The sequence below is a fragment of the Notothenia coriiceps genome, unplaced genomic scaffold, assembly GCF_000735185.1.
Source record: "Notothenia coriiceps isolate Sejong01 unplaced genomic scaffold, NC01 NC01_scaffold00014285, whole genome shotgun sequence".
In the NCBI taxonomy this organism is placed as follows: Eukaryota; Metazoa; Chordata; class Actinopteri; order Perciformes; family Nototheniidae; genus Notothenia; species Notothenia coriiceps.
This window is the reverse complement of record NW_011346986.1, coordinates 37,835-58,056: the sequence shown is the minus strand read 5'-3', so window position 1 is coordinate 58,056 and position 20,222 is coordinate 37,835. Positions and strand designations below refer to the sequence as shown.

The 20,222-nt window shown below is 36.8% G+C and overlaps 3 protein-coding genes across 5 annotated transcripts; 1 reads left to right on the top strand and 2 right to left on the bottom strand.

Moving 5' to 3' along the window:
* Positions 1 to 804: 804 nt before the first annotated feature.
* LOC104948363 (cystatin) lies at positions 805 to 4,479 on the top strand. Its single transcript, XM_010774556.1, has 5 exons — positions 805 to 1,196; positions 1,359 to 1,556; positions 3,673 to 3,824; positions 3,919 to 4,020; positions 4,236 to 4,479. Exons 2-5 carry the CDS (start codon positions 1,469 to 1,471, stop codon positions 4,332 to 4,334), a joined length of 441 nt encoding a protein of 146 aa, XP_010772858.1. The 5' UTR covers positions 805 to 1,196; positions 1,359 to 1,468; the 3' UTR covers positions 4,335 to 4,479.
* A 91-nt stretch (positions 4,480 to 4,570) lies between these two features.
* LOC104948368 (high choriolytic enzyme 1-like) lies at positions 4,571 to 7,639 on the bottom strand. Its single transcript, XM_010774560.1, has 10 exons — positions 7,618 to 7,639; positions 7,308 to 7,322; positions 7,159 to 7,221; positions 6,898 to 7,035; positions 6,653 to 6,782; positions 6,403 to 6,581; positions 6,356 to 6,362; positions 5,336 to 5,398; positions 4,909 to 5,036; positions 4,571 to 4,657 (listed from the first exon to the last, which is right to left on the bottom strand). The coding sequence occupies exons 1-10, from the start codon at positions 7,637 to 7,639 to the stop codon at positions 4,650 to 4,652; spliced, it is 753 nt and encodes a 250-aa protein (XP_010772862.1). The 3' UTR covers positions 4,571 to 4,649.
* A 3,242-nt stretch (positions 7,640 to 10,881) lies between these two features.
* rassf6 (Ras association domain family member 6) lies at positions 10,882 to 18,969 on the bottom strand. 3 transcript variants are annotated; one of them, XM_010774553.1, is made up of 11 exons: positions 18,782 to 18,969; positions 15,837 to 15,904; positions 15,030 to 15,108; positions 14,664 to 14,824; positions 13,783 to 13,877; positions 13,294 to 13,493; positions 13,097 to 13,198; positions 12,397 to 12,448; positions 12,126 to 12,244; positions 11,941 to 12,038; positions 10,882 to 11,265 (listed from the first exon to the last, which is right to left on the bottom strand). In XM_010774553.1, exons 2-11 carry the CDS (start codon positions 15,893 to 15,895, stop codon positions 11,190 to 11,192), a joined length of 1,041 nt encoding a protein of 346 aa, XP_010772855.1. In that variant the 5' UTR covers positions 15,896 to 15,904; positions 18,782 to 18,969; the 3' UTR covers positions 10,882 to 11,189. The 3 variants fall into 3 exon arrangements, with proteins under 3 accessions (XP_010772855.1, XP_010772857.1, XP_010772856.1); XM_010774555.1 differs by lacking the exon at positions 18,782 to 18,969 and adding an exon at positions 16,270 to 16,418 and having other exon boundaries at positions 10,884 to 11,265; XM_010774554.1 differs by lacking the exon at positions 18,782 to 18,969 and adding an exon at positions 16,144 to 16,251 and having other exon boundaries at positions 10,884 to 11,265.
* Between the last annotated feature and the right edge of the window lie 1,253 nt (positions 18,970 to 20,222).

The following is a 20,222-nucleotide window of genomic DNA, read 5'->3' as shown; positions in this document are numbered from 1 at the left end:
AAACAGCATAGACAAAGTAAACCCAGATAGCTATACGTATTTCTTTCCATTTGTCATAAATGTTGTTGCCTTTTTATGACTTTTTTTTATTAGATAGCGTCAGAAGGTGATAAAATGTGGCTTAGATTGTGACCTTTCTATCAACAGCAATCTGTATGATAAATTCTGAAAATGTCTGCTCAAACACTTTTAATTTGTGTTGGCAATGGACCAGTGATTTGAGGTTAAAGGTGTGAAGTGGATTTCTTCTATGGTGGCTGACAGGCCAAAACAACGATACAAATATAAAACATAAATATGCCAAAACACATGCAAATGAATAACATCCCTGAATGTCAACCAGCCCTCCCGTCAACAAAAAGTCAACATATTGTAACTTCCGTATGAAAAGTCAACGGTGAATGCAACTGAATTTGCGTAACATACTTGATTTACGTATGTGCTTCCCTATGTAACTTAATTTATGAAATAAACGTTCCCTTATTCAACCCAAATCTTGCTCTTTTCAAATCAAGGGATGATGTCGCCAAGTACCTTTATTTTTCAATGTCAACCAAATGTTTAAAATGGAGTCAAATAAACTTCATATAGCATGCAGTTTGGTTGTATTGGATTGTAAGCCACATCTATAAATGATGACCCCTAGTCCTAGTGGATTAATTCCACTACGTTCTTGCTGACGTGAGTGCATTTTATTGCTGCTAACCGAACAGATAACCCCTCACATGATAACAAATGTTCTGGACAGGAAGTTAATGTTTCTAGAAGGATGTGTAATGTGGTTCTGCTGTGTGCCACAGTTTGCACTGTCTGTGACTCACCGCCTGCCAACAGGAGAAACCCACTGCACCAGAGTGCCCTGTTCACTCTTGTAAAGCAACTGAAACAATTGACATGCGCAGATTCACATATGACACTTTCAGGCTTCAAATCCACATAGCACACAAGAATGCAAACAGAGAAACACAATGGCACACAGCTGACACCTATTCACTGTGCCCAGTCTCACACATTCCCAAGCCGCTGATGGTTGTTAAATCCCTGCATGACGTCATTGCCAGGCAGATGGTGGGTGTGGTCTTCACCGGCTTGTTAAACATACCACAGCTTAAATGCTGAACAGCCGCTGCGATTCCCTGACGACAACACTCCCTATTTCCCTCAGTCTGGCTCACTGTTTCTCCAGCATTCACTTGGTAAAGTACTATTTTTTTGTGTGCTTTCATGTTGTTTCTCTCTTTGCAGCAGTTGTAATCTCTTCTTCTGGCTCAATTGAAAATTCAATAATAATATCTAATATCTCTTTCCTTTTCTTTTTTTCTTTGTTACTGTTTTTTCTGTGGACTTAAACACTGTAGGATATCTGCGAGTATCCTGCTCACCTGAAACCTTTTTGAGGAACTTCCACCAGTTTTCCTTTGTGAGGAGCTCAGCACACTTGGTGGTGTTTTTATTTTTTAAAGTAAAGATGTCCTTCCCGTTGGCTGTGTTCATATGTCTGTCAACTCTCCAGATGTGTCTGGGAGATGTGGCTGTGGGGGAAGCCATCACAACAAGTAAGTACTGATATGTACAGTATATGAAATATGGGGATCGTCAAAAGTTAGATGAGAAATATGATAACACAGAGAATAAACTGACTTAGTCTGAATATGTTATGTATACATATCTGAGTTATCTGTTATATATCTGATCAGGCTTTGTGGCTTGATATTTGTTTTAAAAGTTGTTCAAATTGAATGTTTACATATATCAGGAAGCAGACTCATTACAAACCTACCATTAGTAATATGTAGTGAATTGAAGGAGGCAGTCTATGACTTCCCAATAACACTGTCCTGATATCATTACGTAGATGGGTCTTGGATTAATAACTTTGATTATACATAGAGTTTAAGCCTAGTCGAATCAAGTAGAGCAAGTGTGATAAAGTGTCTTTGCGATTATATTATATAACATAGTGTAATACTTGTTGTGATTATGCGATTCTATTATATAACACAGTGTAATGCTTGTTGTGATTATGTAAAGATATGCAGCAGGGAAAACCTTTGTTCTGTTTTTGTATAAGAAAATAGGAACATAACAGAGCCTGTAAGACACAACGGATAGCTTAAAGTCATGACCAACAATCTATAAAACCAGCCAAACTAAATATATGTAGACTCCAGCTATTGTGCTTTTACTGCCTCAATGCAATGATACAAATAACCACATTTACAGAGAAATGAGGAAATAAATAGAGCTATAATACACTATTTAAATAGTTGACAGAAAATAAAGGCAAAATAAATAATATGGGCAACAACAATTCAAGGTAATGGCAAGGAAGTGAGCTATTTTATTCCGATCAGCTGGTATGATGCCATCTGAGACAAACAAGAATGGCACGAGTACATGTTGTACTGGAAAAACAACTAGCATTCATCCACTCAGACGGTGACTCTCTGGCTGGGTATAGTGAGTCAGAAGCTTTGGTTTAGCCAGCAGTCACAGAACGCCGTCATTGTTCAGATGCTGTTTACATTGGCAGAATGAAGCTTAGTTTGGAGTGAAAAATAATCTATCATGGCCACTAAGGAGATTTTAATCAAATGTGTGGCTGCTGTGAGTAAAAAGGGCTTAGGAGAGCAGAGGAAATTCTGGTTTGTTTAGACTCAATGGGATTAAAATTTAGTATATGTTCATTTATTTTAGATGTATCTATAGATATTTTTGGTTAAAGGTTAAGTATTTAAGAAGCAGCTTCCTGTGCAGTAGCAAATCTTGAGAACTGCATTCTCAATTACATTTTTATGTTGGAAATAATGGTGTCCTTGTAGTATATGGTAAGCAACTGCAATGTTTGTATGGGTCTGTTGCACTCTTGAACACTGGTAACTTTGTTGTCTTGTTGAACTATAATACATAATGAACTTCAGAGCTTAACAGGTTAGGGAATAGGGATGGAACATTCAGCAACTGTTACATGGCTGGTTTTCACTCAATGCTTTGTCACTTCTTAAGATAGGCTTGAAACATAAAACAACATATTTGGATGATGTTACCAATTATTTGCATGAGATCAGCCTGGTGACATCAGCAGGCTAACATGCTCACAATTGCAATGCTAAAACGTTTATATTGAGAAGGTGTGATATCGATCTTGTCTGTATGTAAGTTGTGGACTGACCCAGTGACGTTGACAGCCCTAAGGCTTCATCAGTGTGTGTTTTGTGGCTAAAATCTGATAAAACAAAAACAGAAAAAGCATAATTTTTGATTGTTTGGACCACCCAATGTACAAAAGCTGCAACCATTATCTCAAAATTGCCTTAACCCTAACCCTTGACAAAACCTTCTTTATATTCTTGGCCTGATCGTTGAGGCTCGTTCTGGCAGAATAGTCGAGACAGTTTGGCAGAGTGAGAGAACTGGCTGAATCCTGGGTTTGGTCCACTTAAAGTTTCTAAGTCTTTGAATGATGTTCTGGGCTGAAACAGCTAATTTTCAGGATGAAGGAGCATTTTAAAAACCCACAAATGGAGCATAGCGAATCATAATAACACTGACTGATTGTGATATTGGAACCAGTGTATGAGGGCATTTGTAAGAATGTGCTTCAATCCGTGCAAGATCATTAACGTACGTTTCACTTACTAATTAACATGTGTGTGTTTGATTTCCTCGTAGAAAACGTGCCTCTCCTTGGTGGCTGGCTTGAAAGGAATCTTGAGTCAGAGGAAGTTAAGGATGCAACTGAACACGCTGTGAAAGAGTACAACGCAAAAATCGCGAGCAAGAAGCTGTTCAAACTAGACTCCATCACCGCCGCTCAGACTCAGGTTAGTAAAATCCCATTCAACACAAAATGGCGTCACGATTTAATCTCATTACAGTGTCATACCATCTAATACTTCTGTCCCCTCATGTTATTAGGTGACCAATGTGATCAACTTCAAGATTGATGCAGTCTTGGTAAAAACCAAGTGCCTTAAGTCTGAAAACCACGAATTGAAGAGTTGCGGTTTGGCGAAAAAGGTACATGTTTAAGTGTGCGTTTTGCACATTTGTTACAATAATGTCTTGTAAAGCAGCATTAGCTCCGTATGTTGCACTCAGCATTTACAATAATGCTTTTCCGTCTCATTTTACAATACACAAGTTGCAAATAACCTGTTGCCCCTTGCATTAAGTTACATTTTGGAGATTTCCCAATTCCTATCTAATATATATATTTTTCCCCCTCTCCACAGCATGTGAATTGCCACTTTGTGGTGACATTCGACCCTCGCAACAACAAACATGAGTTGCAGTCTCACAAGTGCACCAAAGTTCCCAGGGTACAGGCCTAACTTTTTATATAGTTGGGCTTTGTATAGCTTTGTTGTATTTTGATACAATGTTGACTATTTTTCTGAATAAATGTTGAGTGCTGGGTGTGGTTCAGAGTAACTTGTAACAATGACATAGTCTCAATAAAACTAGTTTGTAAGACAGCTGACTTTGTTTGGTTTTATTTTCTGTCAAAGAGAGCACTTTAGGGTGTTATAGACAACAGGTAAAAAACGCAATTGTTCATAAGTTTACAGTTTTATATTTTATTTGGTTTAGAGTACACCAACAATTTCATTCGTGAATTATTTTTCACGAAGCCATGGTTGTCGCTTTTACACATCTGAAATGAAAAACACATGTCATAAAAATTAAAAGAGCGTACATTCATCGTGCATTACGACTACAAAGCATAAATCTGTTCCTAAAATCCCCCAGTATAACTAAAACGTCACGATGAAAAAAATACAAATCATAAACGGCATGCAATGACGTTCATTCTGTAAGGCAGAGAAAAGCCTTAAAAATATCAATTTAATATATGTAATGGAAAGCAGTGGATTATATTGTCTCTCTAAGGATTTTTGTACTTACTGCATTTGTATAATCTATTGATCCTGAGGATATCAAGATATGACATGCCATTCCTTTGTCCAATTGGCACAGAGGAATCCGGAATGGGAGCAATGGTGTCTGCCCCAAACGATGATGCAAAGAAAGATCTAGAGAAGAAAAGAAATAATGGGGAAGAGAAATGCTGGAAGATTTGGCAAAATGTATTTTTTCCTGATGCAGTCTAATAGGAAGAGGTAACAGAGTCCCTGTTTTTTCTTTTTACAGTTATGTTTTTTTTTTAAGAAACAGGGTTACACCTTGGTGATAACAAGTCATTGCTGTATTGACATCTCCTCAAATGTTAAAACAAATATAAATAAAATACAGGTTCAAGTGTTTGCAGATAACTGACAACATTAAAAACCTTATATGAAGGACAATTATTAAGGACAGAAAGAGAGGTTACCTTCCATAATGCATAACAGAAGAATAGTCATACGACATGTTCATTTTGTTGAAGTGGTTGGCACTCGCAGTGGAACAAAACATATTTGCATTTCAAGAAATCATAGTAATACTTTTCACAAAACATGTAGAAATGTACATATCGATCAAAACATATATGACAAATAAAATGTATATAAAGTTTTTATCATGCATTGACATAGGGAACAGTCTTAAAGGGTAATTTTAAGACCCACAGCTATTTCACTCTGAAATAATTTCCTCCTCTCAAACACCTTTTGAATATTAGTAAGAATAAATATCACTAGTACGTTCTTCTCCCCTTTATTCTAATGTGTTGATCAATATCAGTCAGCAGCCCTTCTCAATATTTAATATTGCTACTAGCCTTAAATATTATGACATTATATACAAGCCATATTGCCCAGCCCTATTATGGTGAGTACAACGAAAGGGAATACGAATTAGAAAAGTTAAACGGGACCTATCATGCAAAATGCACTTTTGTACGTCTTTTATACATGAATATATGTCCCCGGTGTGTCAGGGAACACAACCCTCTCTCTTTTCCTCCATACCCAAATCTCTAAAAACGGGGCTGCAACGAGACTGATACTTATTTGAAAATTGTTCTGACGTCAGAAACGGGGTGCTCCGCCTATATGGCCAACTCTCCACCAATCAGGGGAATGAGAGGTTGCCGTGGCATGGTAACAGCATGGTAACATGATGCTCGTGCCTCGCCCCCCTCCTTTGCAGGGGGGCGTGGTTAGCTGCAGCTCATTTGCCACAGAATCAGCCCTTGTGAAGACAGGGCTAGAAAAGAGCAAATAGAGCGAAATGAGGCATGGCTAAAATGCATGATCTGTTTGGTATTTTGAAAAAAAAACTTCACAGACATGTTTTGTACGGCCCTAAAATATATTATCCAAATATAGCATGATAGGTCCACTTTAAATATTAAGGGAGCAGCAACAAAAACAAAAATAAACCATAGAAAACTCATGTTCCCATTTCCTACTGATTTACTGTTGTAAAAGTGTGGCTGCTTTGGTAATTAAGTCTTACCTGATGGAACATTCTGCCAGTTGATCCGGACGTACCGGTCCCTTTCGCTCCTAGTGTGCTCATGGTGGAAGCCAAGTGTGTGGAGGAGCTCATGCTGAATGGTCCCACGATCAAGACAGCCATACAGGAACAGAGAAACCAACTGCCTCCCTCCGTCTCTGCCGATGGTAGCCCAGCACCTACGGGACCGTAAAAGACAGGGAGACAGCAGGTTTGTATCCTGGCAGACAAGTGAACTCATCACACTGACCAATCACCTCTACCCATTTCCCTCTCAATGCTGAGGTAGTCAGATTGGCCACGATGAGGCACAAAGCGAACGTAGGTTTTCTTGTGGAAAGTGTCCATAGCTTCCTTAATGGAGGCCTTTTCACCGTCATCTGTAAAGAAAACAAGTAGAATGTCAGTTTGTTGGAATCTATACAAAACAACGCTTTCTAAAAAACGATTAAATGCTTTATTGGAATTGTCATGAATGGTTTCTTAAATCCCTGCAGAAGTAATCGCTGAAGATGTAGGGCACTTCAACGAGTCCACTGGAGGATTTTGGCCATTTACACGAGCCGTTCGAGCATTTCATGGCATTCCTCTTTGAAGGAGCCACATCACCTTCTACCAGATTATGGCTGATGGCTGCACAAGACAATATAGTAGCAAAGTGAGAAGATGCACGCATTTACATTTGCAATATATTGTTTGGCAGTGCACAGATAAAAGCATGATTCAAAGAAACTGTGTTGAATAAATCAAATGTACCTTTATTTGCCTCTGTAATTCTTGATGTAATGTCCAAATAGTAAGGTTCCTCGACCTTCAAACCTAAAATTAGAAGACCCAGTTACCAGACATGGCTACCAATTGTGCAATATTATTTGGTAAACACCTGAGATGGAGGATTCACTTACCTTCTTTATGTGTACCTGTAGAGACACAAGGTGACAATAAGCAGTAGAAAATAAGTTATATTTTGACGTTTATTTAAAGCTCTGATGTATATATTTTTTGTTAGCAAAGCTATTTGTGTGATCGCTAAACCTCTTATCTGTAATTTACGCCAGAATGATTTAAATAGCCCAATATCACAAATCATGTTTTTACTTCCATTAAGCAGGGTAGGCTATTGGTTGAGTTTGTTGGTTTATTTGTCAGCAGAATTATGGAAAACTCCAGCCCCAATAAGCATAAAACTTGAATGTAGCTAGAATGGGCCATTACATTTGGAGTAGATCCAAATCATTTTGCAGATACATAAATGTATTTCTTATGGAAATGGCCTTGGTGGAGGTCTTTCCTTTCTAGTTTCTAGATCTGTTTGCACTTGATTTTTGTTTGATGTCTTCTTTTTTTCCTAATTAGTTTAAATCTTTGTTTCTTAATACATTTCTTGACTCAAAAGCCAACATATCATTTGAAAATCCCAGGTACTTGTGCATTCACACACAACCGCACAAACACTTCAATGCCAAATTTCCTCTTTCTTGAGTCTAAACTTGACTGCTAATGAGTAGGTGAATTCTTGCAGACCAACCGACCAGCAAAGCAACCTTTATAGTTACATCTGAAAACACTATATGAGCAGTGTTTTTAAGGGGATGTTGTGTATTGTAAGTCCCTGGTAGTTGTTATTATTACTAAAACGGGTCCGTGGGCTCAGAGAGCCATAAAAGGCCATTTCTCAAAATGCGTGAAAATGAGTTGAGGTCTAACTTAAATGAAATTAACGGAGGGAGAAATTCCCTCAGGTGGCAGAAAAGACCTTGGATAAAACTCCATACAGTATGTGAAATAGGTATGGACATGAATACATACATGTATAAGTTTGATTTCTTGATCAGAAATAACTCATGATGGAAAAGCTGCTATTCTTTACTGAAAGTCCTAGTATGAAATGATGAAACAGTTACAAAAAGACCAAATACACTGTGAACACAAAGGTACATACAAACAGTAAATAATGCCCTCCACCTAGAGGTTTCAAATGTCTTGGCAAATGTCTTTGCTCCTTCTGTCCAATAGGAACACAGCACATGTCGTAAATTGTATGCACATTTTCCCAATTACATGTTGGATTAACTTTATTGATGTACATATTAAACATGACTTTCACTCAAGTTAACATTGAGAAGAAGATAATTTGAATTTTGTGTTGAAACATGTCTCATGTCATCATTGATATGGTGCAATTTCAGTTATGCATTTTTTTGTGCTACAGTTGTTTGGACAGCTACTGTAAACTTATGGCCCATACTCCTGACCGCTTCATATAAAGTCTTTAAAAAAGGGCTTATAGAAGTCAGTTAAGGGACAATTTTCTTCCGAACAGGGTAAGTGATTTCTGGTGGCAATGGCATTGGTATTTTAACAATTATTTTTGCTTTTTTTTTTACATCTTTGGACCATGTTGTAATTAAGAGTTTATACTTTAACATGTTGTCCTGTGGGTATTTTACATACATCTGTCAGATAATTCATCAACAATTAAGTGTCCATCCTCAGTTTAAACCCAGTTGACAATAACATGTATTGCCATTATTTAATACTTCGGTAAGAAGGTAAAATAAATATACTCTACTGGCATTCAGACTAAACTTTCCTTTGAGATAGGATCACAAAACCAACATCTGTAAAACTCCTCTACAGTAGTAATGCCATGCCACACTCTTTCCATGTCTTAAAGGCGTATTAAGTTAGAACATCACATGGAAACTCTATCCTCTAATAAAACAACCAGCTACCATTTGTTCTCATTTAGTTATTCATCATGGCGGAGGAAAATTAGACTCAGCACTGCGTAATGTGAGGCTGTCTGGTGGGCTGGCAGACCTTTAAAACGTTTTTGCCACTAAACAGCCCGGGCACCACGGCTCACTCATCACCAAACCATTATTTAACCATTATTTAACCATTAGGATGGCTGCGTTTCCACTTGCAAGCACTTTCCTGGTTTACACAGACAACTCCTATTTGTATGCCTGCTCCATTTGATCAAATGGAAATAGTTTGGAAGACTTGTTCGAATAATTTAAGATGCATTTGGTTTCCCCAATACTCAACCTTTCATATTTGGTTTTAAAGTGTTGCTGCTGAGTCTTAGGGGTAGGCATTTGAACTCAAAAGCTATATCAGGGATGATCAGATATAGTTAATTGAGCGAGACTGGTCCCTTGGAGAGCATGAAAAGTCTGCATCAGGCACCGACCATGTGCACAAGGGAGCAGGCAAGCAGTCAAAACCAAGAAATAGGCGGGTAATGGAAACAGGCATCAAATGACGGTGGTCATTTTTTTTTTTTGTAAAGGATTTAGGAAAAGACGACCGTGGTTTTAAGAGACTGTAACTGAACACTGGGCAACATATTTATGATGCACCAGCGGAGGTTATTGATGCGTGTCTGCTGTGGGAAAACTACAATTTTCCTAAGGTGGACTACAAAAACACATACTTGGCCCTATGTGTTCTGATGTTGTTTCATATGAACTTTGTTAACGTGGACAACGGTGAAAATTATTAATTAATTTGATGGTCTTGCAACAATTATTAGCATAATGTTCATAGTTTGGCTTTAGGTTTAACATACCATACACATTTAAAAACACATGCATTTTGGATGTGAAATGTTATAGATGTACCATAACTTACATGTTCACAATCGCTTGTTTCCGTAAACAGAAAAATGTTGCATCACTTTAAGTGTTGTGGTCGCAAGGACTTGTGGGACAGTATTATCTCCTTCGCTTCTGTAAAGGATTGAAGCTCCATTTTCTATAATCTAGAGATGTTGAACAACTCATCATGGCTGGCATTTAAGTACTGTCAGAAAGCTTCCTAAGAGATAAAAAATAAGTTTGGATTGCAACCAAGAACTGAGGCTTGAGAGCTGGTGAGGCATAACAGACAATCTGGCAGAAAGTGGGTGCTGGATGGCTTATATATAAGAGCCTAATGAGGGAATGAAGAACAGGTGAGCAGGCAGGTGAGGAAAATCAGGAGGAAACTCGAAATAGCTGATAGGTAAAGCTGGGTTTGCATCAGGGGGATCTGTTATAAGCTGAAAGGAGCAATTGCAGCATGTTAATTAAAGGAAATGGAATTGATTAACTACATTTTATTGTTAAACTATATAGCTGTACTTTTGTAGTATTGAGAATTGAGTCATGCCTGTTACTTTCCCCTATTTCTGTATGAAGCCTTATTGTCTTGTTGTGTCTTTATCTAACATAATGGTGTGTAATTCTATGATAAAGAAATAAAAATAAAATAAAGGTTTGTTCTTTAATTCCATAACAAAAGGAAACATTTCTTCAAATGACAAAATTACTTAATAAAGTTAAAGACTTATTTTACATCCTTGAAGACCAGGTTACACTTTCAATTTTTTTTAAAATATATATATAATCCTATTTAATCATTTTTAATTCAATCATAATCCCGGAAAATCTTACTGCATAAACAAAGAGCACAAAGACACAAAATAAGTCATGTTGGTCCCACAAAGTATATTTATTAACACAAAACACTGATTTACAGTTATTTACAGCAGCATTTACAATTTCATCAGGAAATTATTTTTAAAAAAAAAGGAAGGAATATAGATCACCTGACATACAAAAATGACATAAGTGACAGTGAAAAAAACTGTTTCTGTCAGTTTGTCCGTGGTATTTTACCGAATATTCACCTTTTTGTTTCACATTCATATTTTTGCATCAATAACCATGTTATTCTATAGTTCTCCACAGCTACTCCTTCCTGGTGTTATGAGTGAAAGGCCTTCGTGTTGGAAATTGTCACACGCTTGTCTCAATGTGAGGTGACATCTTACGGTTCAGTATATGGGACAGGAGTCTATGCTGGTTGTGGAACCTGACAGACACACAAACAAAAAAGAACACACACATTTAAATATACAAACGCCACCAGTATGCAGCAAATGCAAACAAAGGGTATTTAGAATAATGGCGCCATCACCTGCCACAGAAGTGTTACTACAGAGGTTTTTTCAAACACTTAAACTATATATGGTCTACGATGAACATCTATTGACAAATGTTTTCAGGAGAATGAAGTCATGCAAAAAAGCAAACTAAATTATTTGTATATGATTGTGCACTCTATGGCTTGAGTATAATGACGTTGTTGTATTATATTTGAGGCCAGGAAAGTAATAAAATAATTCTGGTGATGTATTTCTAAATCTTTAGACAAGTTTACTCTTGTGTGTGTGACAAAAACACAAATAAAAAAAAGGGTCAGCCTCCGGTGTTTGGAATGAATAATACAACGACAACAAAAAACTAAAACAAATTCTCCTGCAAAAACCTCTTTTAATAATGAGCTCAAAATATTCACATTTGGATCCCAGGAGAGTACAACAAATAGTGTTTGTTCTCACTTGCCTTTCAGGGATTTAGGCCTCAAAATGCCAAAAACTTCGCATTTTCCTATTGATCTACAGGTTTCACTGTACATTTTCTCAATAAAGCAAATGGCATCCTGTATGGAAGTGTTTCAATGCAACAATTACAATTGTATACTCACTTGTTTTCTAATCTCTGTATCTCTCTGTTCTCCTCCTCTCTGAGTTTCAGTAGAACCTGCTCCAGGATAGGAAGCTCCAAGTTCAGATACTGTGCTACCTGAAAGAAAAAAAATAACCTTGTCAACTAAGACATAACAGGAGGGTTAAAGTGCATTTTACTGTTCTCTACTGCTAGACAACTCACGGCATTGCTGACTTCCTGTTCGTCCATGTTGATCAAGAAGATCTTCATAATGTCGTCAGAGGGTCCTTGCAGTATGCGCTCCCACAGGGGCTGGTCTCCGTCACTGAGCTTCCTCTTTTCTGGACGGACACACACACACACACACACACACACACACACACACACACACACACACACACACACACACACACACACACACACACAACATCAGTAAAGCATTTAGCTGTCTTCCATCTTGTGATTGTTAAATGTAATGTGTGAAAAGCCTTACCTCCACTCTGATGAACACAGTATAGAGCAAACTCCTGAGGGTCGTTCTCTATCTGTTGAATAAACACAGAAGAAACCTATTTACATCAATGACCAATCTTTGCTCTGGTTCACAAATTGAAGTCTATTATTCTCTTTTTAGTAAATCACATCCCTTTTCAGCCTATGTTATTTGTGTGTTTTAAATATTTATGATATATATATGTTTCTTAAATAAATAAAAAGCTGTATATGGCAGTGTAATCCATAATACATGGATACAAAACGTGTTATCCCAATATCCCAACTTAGAAGTGTGTCTCAGGCATAGGGAGAAACGCGCTGCAATTTCAAAAACAATGCAACTACAAAAATACAAATGTGCCAAAACACATTAAAATGTATAAACATCTTCACTAACTTGACAACACATACACAGCATTTACTAAAAGCGCTGCCTTAACGAACCGTTTCGAATAAAAAAATGCTGCAAATGCAAAAAAAGAGCAAGAAGCTCGAAAAGGACACTCAAACTAAACTAATAGTCATTTCAAATAACATAGCCAAACTTTGCTGTGTAATTCTTAACTTTATTAACAGTCAAATAAATATAAATCATTTTAATCCTGCAAATGTCCATTTAAGAGGAATTGCGTCTGTTAAAACCAGAAATAAAACAATGTTGTGCCTTTTCTCCTACGATTTGAAGAACAAAAGCTCACCTTGAACTTGTGTAGAAGCTGTTCAATAACCTGGTTTGTGTTCATGTTGCTTGAGATACGAACTTTAGTAGGGGTGCCAAAGGATGGAGTAAAGATGGCAGTCTGTAGAAGAAGAAAGGAGACGGTAAAGGAAAGTTACATAGAGAGAAAATGACAGCATTGATTAAAAAAAGGAATGAAGTTGGGCAGAAAGCCACCTTATAGTTATAGAAGTGCCCATTTATGGAAAAGCGGTGTTGTCTTTCTTGCTCCCTTTGTGCCGCTGTCTTCCCCCTCCCCCTCCTCCTCTTCACCAATGAGGCGTCACTCATACAGCGGATCAGGTTGGACTCCGTCTCCAGGTCGCAGCTCCTCTGCCTCACGGGACGCAGCGTGGTCGTCTCATACACAGCAGGGCCTTTAGAGGTTACACAAACATTAAATAAAATGTGCCATATTCTACATTGGGCGCAAAAGACCAAACATATCACACTGTTGACTTGTTTGTTGTTTGTAAGACACAACATATTTTTGTAAAAACAATCAAATTAACAATGAGGTTTGATTACAATGTGTTATTGAATTAAATGTCCTTGAAAGGATTAAGTTACTATTACTTTTCTACTTTTAATTAAGATAGGGTTAAGGTTAGGGTTAAGATGATTACAACATCACATCCTGGGATATGGGAGGACATTAAAAACAACCTGGCAAAGGTTTGGTGACGACTGTGTCGAGTGGCGTGTCAGACATCTCATCTATCTGGTGAAGGTCCGAATATTCTCCCCATCGAGACATGCCCCTGCAAAAAGACAGAGAAGGGAAGAATTAAAGAGACTTAAAACTGTTTCTAATTTAATACCAGTAAAAATGACTATTCACACTAACTAATTAGAAGTGGTAATTCATGCTAACCCTAATCCCAATTCATTCACACTGTTGTGTATCTGTTTAGGAGCCCACTTTATTGTATGTTTAAGAAGGACAAATGCATTTTGAAAAAACTATGGCAGAGATTTAGAATTGTAGACATATACTTGTAAAGTCTAGTTTCTACAGTAATTTAAATCTTGTAGTTTTCAAATATAAAACGTTTTATAATGTATGATATTGATAATAAAGTTTAGAAACAAACTCAACTAAATTGTGCAAGGCGTCAAAGGTACATTGGGATTACAAATTCTTATAGATATCACTAACTCCCCCAGTTGTTTACTTGCATTAATACAATGTATTTTTGTAAGTTTTCTTAAATGTTATGTTTAATGTGAGAGATTAGGGATTATCTAATGCTAATTTTTGGTGAATTTAAGATAAATCTCCTGACATCAATGGACAAAGAAAGTCAAATAAACACCCAAATGTGTATTTTTTTTCTTTTTCAAGTCTAAAAGTATACACTATACACCATACAAGACACACTATGGAAGCAAAACAGCCCAAATGATTATCAATGCCTGGTTTTAACTGGTCAAATTAGGATGACATAACATGTTATTGAGATGATTCCATCAGCAATAAGAAGATAATCTCACAAAATAACCATCTTATTTTTCTAATGCCAATGAACAGAAAATCTGAAAGGCACCTCTTGTCTCCAATGGGGCTGACTGGGCTGGTGGGTCCGGGAGAGATCAGAGGAGCGAAGGGCAGCATCTGTTTATCGTCCTGTATCTTCAGACGGATGGGTCTCCGTACCCCCCAGGAGATATTCAGGAAGCCTTCCACCACCACCTCTCCATCACCATCCTGTTACACACACAGACCCAAAGATACCTGCACGGTGTATAATTACTATAATACATTCAATAGCACTCCACTTTATGAGCCAAATGTGAAAGGCAGCTATTGAATTGGTTATAAATAAGAGCCTTAAAGATATGCGATACAGCTGTGACAAGTTCTGACAAATAATAAAAGGAGATCATATGAATAATGTATTATTTTAACATACCAGTGAGTAACTGAGGTGGAGCTGAGTGTGGTCCTTGAGAAAGCAGTTGTAGGTGTTCAGCAGTGAGAGAAACTCTGCTCTGAAATACACACAGCAGAACAAATCTGTTATTACTGGAATTTATAGATTTTATATTTTAAATACACTTTAGCATTAGTGTCAAGTACAAGTCTTAACACACTGCATACACCACTGTCAAATCTACTGACAATCTTTTTGTCATACATTTCTTTATTACCATTCAAATATAAAACATTTTTATTTATGTAACAGGGAGTAAAAAAGGTTTTGCAGATTAGTTTTTCTAAGTTGCAATATGTTGCCCTTTTCCTTACTATCACAGTTTTGGATGGTGGTTTTTAATTTATTAATTTATTTAATTGTTGTTGGAATACTAATTTCGGCCACAAGAGGCTGAAGTGCAACACTGACCCATAATATACTGTACATACAACCAGAAGGTTCTTTTACAGGTGAATTTCAATTGTTCTATGCCTTCAAAATAGAAGTGTGTTACGTAACCTGCCATCACACAATATTATGCACATTGTGTTTGAATTGAATGCGGAAATAAAAAGAAGGGTTTTTGATTCTCAAGTGCCTTAAGGGCTTTCACACAAATGTTTAAAAACATACATTTGATTATGTTCACTTTGTTGTCCTTGTTTTAAGCTCTAGCTGATTCTGGTTTTGAATGAATGAGTATTTTAATCCCAGGTGATTATCAGTAAACTTGATAGTGTCTATATGTACCACATCCTGGAGTACTTTCAGGCAAAATTCAGCAGAGTTTTAGCAATGTCCCACCTGGATAGAGTCCTCCCGTCCCCTGCATGAATCACCGGGAGAAGATCTGCTTTGTTCATCTCGGGTTACTGCAGAGAAAATAGAAAATAACACTTAAAAGAACAAACTATTCATAGCAACAGCTTCTGTGAACTCTAGAGCTCGGAGCAGTAGTTAACACTGTCAACTATAGTTGAATGGTACTTCCTGAATGAAGGTACATTAGCAGCATTAAGGAGAACAAATTACACAGAAAACAAACAACACTGCACTGGTTAAACCAAAGCAGTGTTAATCCTTCCACACGGAACAATATAATTAGTCTTACCGTCTAACATGACAAACAAGCATAAATTCTGTCTCTTTGTCCCTTTCTCCTCTGCTTTAAATATCTTTGTTTCCTCTCTCCCTCTCTCTCTCTGAAGTTTCTGTGTTATATTTGTCTCGCTCTTACCGTGCCTTAACTCTTTCACTTTCTTTTTTTTGTGTGCCTTCTCCGAGAGATTTAATAACAGTACTCCACCCAGCAACCAGTGATGACAGTGTAGAGCTGAACATTTGTTTACCCTCCGGTCACAGAAGCATATGAGCAGAGCCTGCTGGAAGTATCCACGTGGCTGCTCCTTTTTGAACCTTTTTTTCTTTCTTCTGAATTAATGCTATAGTCCTATTCGTCCCTTTCTTTCACTTTTTCCAACTCTCTGTCTGAGCTTGTTTGCTGCTGAGAAATATCTAAGGTATTCAGCAGTTGTCTTCATGCCCCAGCAATCCCCGTCATACACAGGGAAGAACCACTTTATACCAGCAAACACAACATGTAAAAAGTACAGCATGCAATTTTCCATGCAATGATTATAAAAAATAAGGAGATCCCATTTTATCAATCTGAAACATGCGTACTGATCTCCTTCAAAACAAAGATAAGGAATTCAATGTTTCATAATGTCGTAATAAATGTGCCTATATTGGCATTTACCACATATGATTCTTTGACACATCGGATGTCACATGTGAAATGTCGGCTATCACAAATTATGTTTTACACTATACTTAACTTATATCTGTTGTGATGTATACACGTCATTGCATTTTATAACATGTTAAAGTGAAGCCCATTGGTGAAGTTATACACTTCTTTTTTAATTATAGTGTAGTAAGATTTCAGAATTTTCGATATTAGGTAAAACCGAGAGTGCATACAGTACAAGAAAAAAATCAAACTTGAGATTAGCAAAAACATAAGAAGAAGTGAAATGTTTGTCAACCTGGTCTCCTCAAAATTACGTTTCCATACAACTAAAATGCATTGTCAATTGCAGTTTTAGGTAAATTAAAATTGTCTCAGATTGCGTTTGTCCGAATTAATCATATTTAACCTCCACATAGAGGAGGTTAGGGTGGGTATACATTGGTCAAACAAGACGTTCACCAAGGAGACTGTTACTTGAGTTCTGCTTGAATTAACCTCCGTAATTTAAAGTTACAAACATACTTCTTTCAAGCCAAAAATGTATAAATGAGCTTCATTTAAGATCATTGTTCTTAAACTCAGTGTGTAATATTTGTTGATAATGCACGAAAACACTTAAATCTGCTTTTATTCTTCTGGATCTCAACAGTGATCCATGTCTATAAAAAAACATGTTTATTTTCATGTTTGAGAATGAACATACTTCACCTGGGGCATACTTTAATAGAAAACATGTGTTATAAGTTTACAGAATAATGTTGAAGAAGAAGAAGAAGTTGAGAGGATAAATTTTTCTCTTTTTTTGGTGCAACAAGTCCAAAGCTTTCTCATGTATGTCTAACTTGAACTCATGCAAGCTCTGTGTCTCACAAGCCTCAACATGCAGGTTTTGAGTGTTCCTTGAGCAAAGACATCCAAACGGCATGAGTGTGTGATTTGTGAATCACATGGAGTTCAAAAGTCAAAGCTGATCATAAAAAAAAGAGGAACTCATAAATTGTAAACATTGCTAAATCAATCATCTATGAGAGTTCATACATCCAACAGAGGTATTATTCCTTAAGCAGCAGCTATTTTAGCCGTAGATCAACATAACTGTTCCAAGCATCAAAGGAATCTCACAAAACAAGACAATCAGGGACTTTTAAATAATCGGACAGGGTAAAAGTCTGCACTATAACCCCATGAGGCTCACCACACAACACTTTTTGAGTGACTACAAATTGAGAGACTTTGCTATTCTTTGATATTTATTACCAGTTAAGAGTGAAACAAGATACTGTACAATGTATGCATCTGCATTTGTATTGTAAAAAACGACACAGAAAAACATAGCCAGTGGGATAAAAGCCAAAGCAAACCACGACACACCCATTCTCTCCCTGTATCGCTTTCCTTTATGCCACTCCCCCTTCTGCCTCACCTTTACACTCCTTTCTCCTTTAGTAATGAACTTGCTGTTTCTGAATCACTTGCTCAGATTTGACCTAAATATGATGTTATCTTAGTGTAATGTCCCCTGTTTAATCACAATCTCTTATATGGTTTTGTTTTAGTATATTAAAATGCATTTACTGCCTTACACTGATTAACATAACACATGTTTTACACATAATTTCTAGCAATGTATCTGCTGTGTCGGTACAAACAAAAAGTACAACAGACCCTACACTGAGTTGTAAAATGAAAAAGGTATTTATACAATTGAAACCCAGAGACTTTAGGTTATATGAACTGAGACATAAATGCTTGCTTCACCAAGTTGACAATGAAAGAGGAGTTAGCTGTTTGTTATTCAAATGGTACACTATTATTGTTATTCAAACACTGCACTTTCTTAGTTTTAATTACCCATTACATTATGGTCACATTCAAATTTCTGTATTAATAAATGCTATTGTTAGCTTAACATAGCAGCTTTTTGATCTTTTACTTCCATAGAAAATCAAACTAAAAGCATGGAATAACAAATTATGAAAGAAATATTCACTCCTACCTGGCCAGTCCAACAGTCTCGAAAACAAATGAGGATGATTCACTCCATGTTTGAAGTTTTAAACCTTCTTTGCGTGTGTGTGTGTGTGTGTGTGTGTGTGTGTGTGTGTGTGTGTGTGTGTGTATGTGTGTGTGTTTGTCATAGGTCCAGAGTACAGTGCATGTGGTCGGAGGTGAGGTTGTAGAGCACACTGCAGCAGCTGGTTAATTATTGCAAGACACGTTGAGACAGTGTCAAGAAGGAGGGGCTGACTGACACCAGATATGACTCGCCTGCTGTCTGTGTGTGTGTGTGTGTGTGTGTGTGTGTGTGTGTGTGTGTGTGTGTGTGTGTGTGTGTGTGTGTGTGTGTGTGTGTGTGTGACAAGAGACTGAGTGTTAAAGCAACCTATTTTTTTAAGTTTCAAGCTGCTAGCCAACTTTAAAGGTTTGATCTATTAAATATCTGTATTTGTATTTTTTTACCATGTATGAACACACAATGAGTTTGTCTACAATTTGAAATTGTTCTACTTATACTAACAAAAACAGAAACATACTTAATAACGCAAGGAAAGCAAAGCTGAACTTATAAATGTGGAAAAAAAACTATTGTGTACATAGTGAACAAATAGGTGAAATATATAAACCCGACAATGATCGACAACCAACAATGCATTTTCAGGTCAAATGTTTGGAGTACAAAATAGTACTTCATTTAAGGACTACAACAATGTATACACTGTACACAAAGTCAATGGAAATCTAAAATTGACATCATGCAGCTGGTCATACAAGTTGACAGTTGCGTGTTCATAAAGTAGAATAAAGAGAACAATAATCCAGGATAGTTTACTGAGGACAAACATTATAAAGACATAATAAATGGGTTCAATCAAAGGCACCACAGTCATGAAGCTCATTGTTAGGTAAAGAGCAAACACTCAATGTTGCCAAACCAGGAGAGGTGTAGCAAGCAATACCAGGTGGGGCTATAGGCACGCTCGCTGACCCTAAGTATATTGAGATGAGAATATCTCCCCTGTATTTGTTCAACCTACACAGAGAGCTGATGCTATTGATTGAATATATTTCTATCCTTCTGAAAATACGTTTTGTTTCACTATAACAATTATTTCTGACATGGAGTACTGAAGGGAACAGTGCTCGGTTCTTTGCTATTCTTCTACTACATGCCACATTTGGGGAAAATATTAAAATATAAATTACATTTGTTTTGTTGCATGTTTGTTTTGTCTCAATTTCCAATATTTAACCTGTTTTAAATCTGCAACCGTAATGGTGTTGAACATTTATTATTAGTTTGATTACATTTTTCATTTATAAAGTAAATAATGATATTTCTCTTAAATAGTATCTATGTTTTTTTTTTTTAAAGGTGCTGCAGAAATAACGTTTTTAGCACAAGTATAAATAAATGTTTTGATCTGTGAAAATGATCT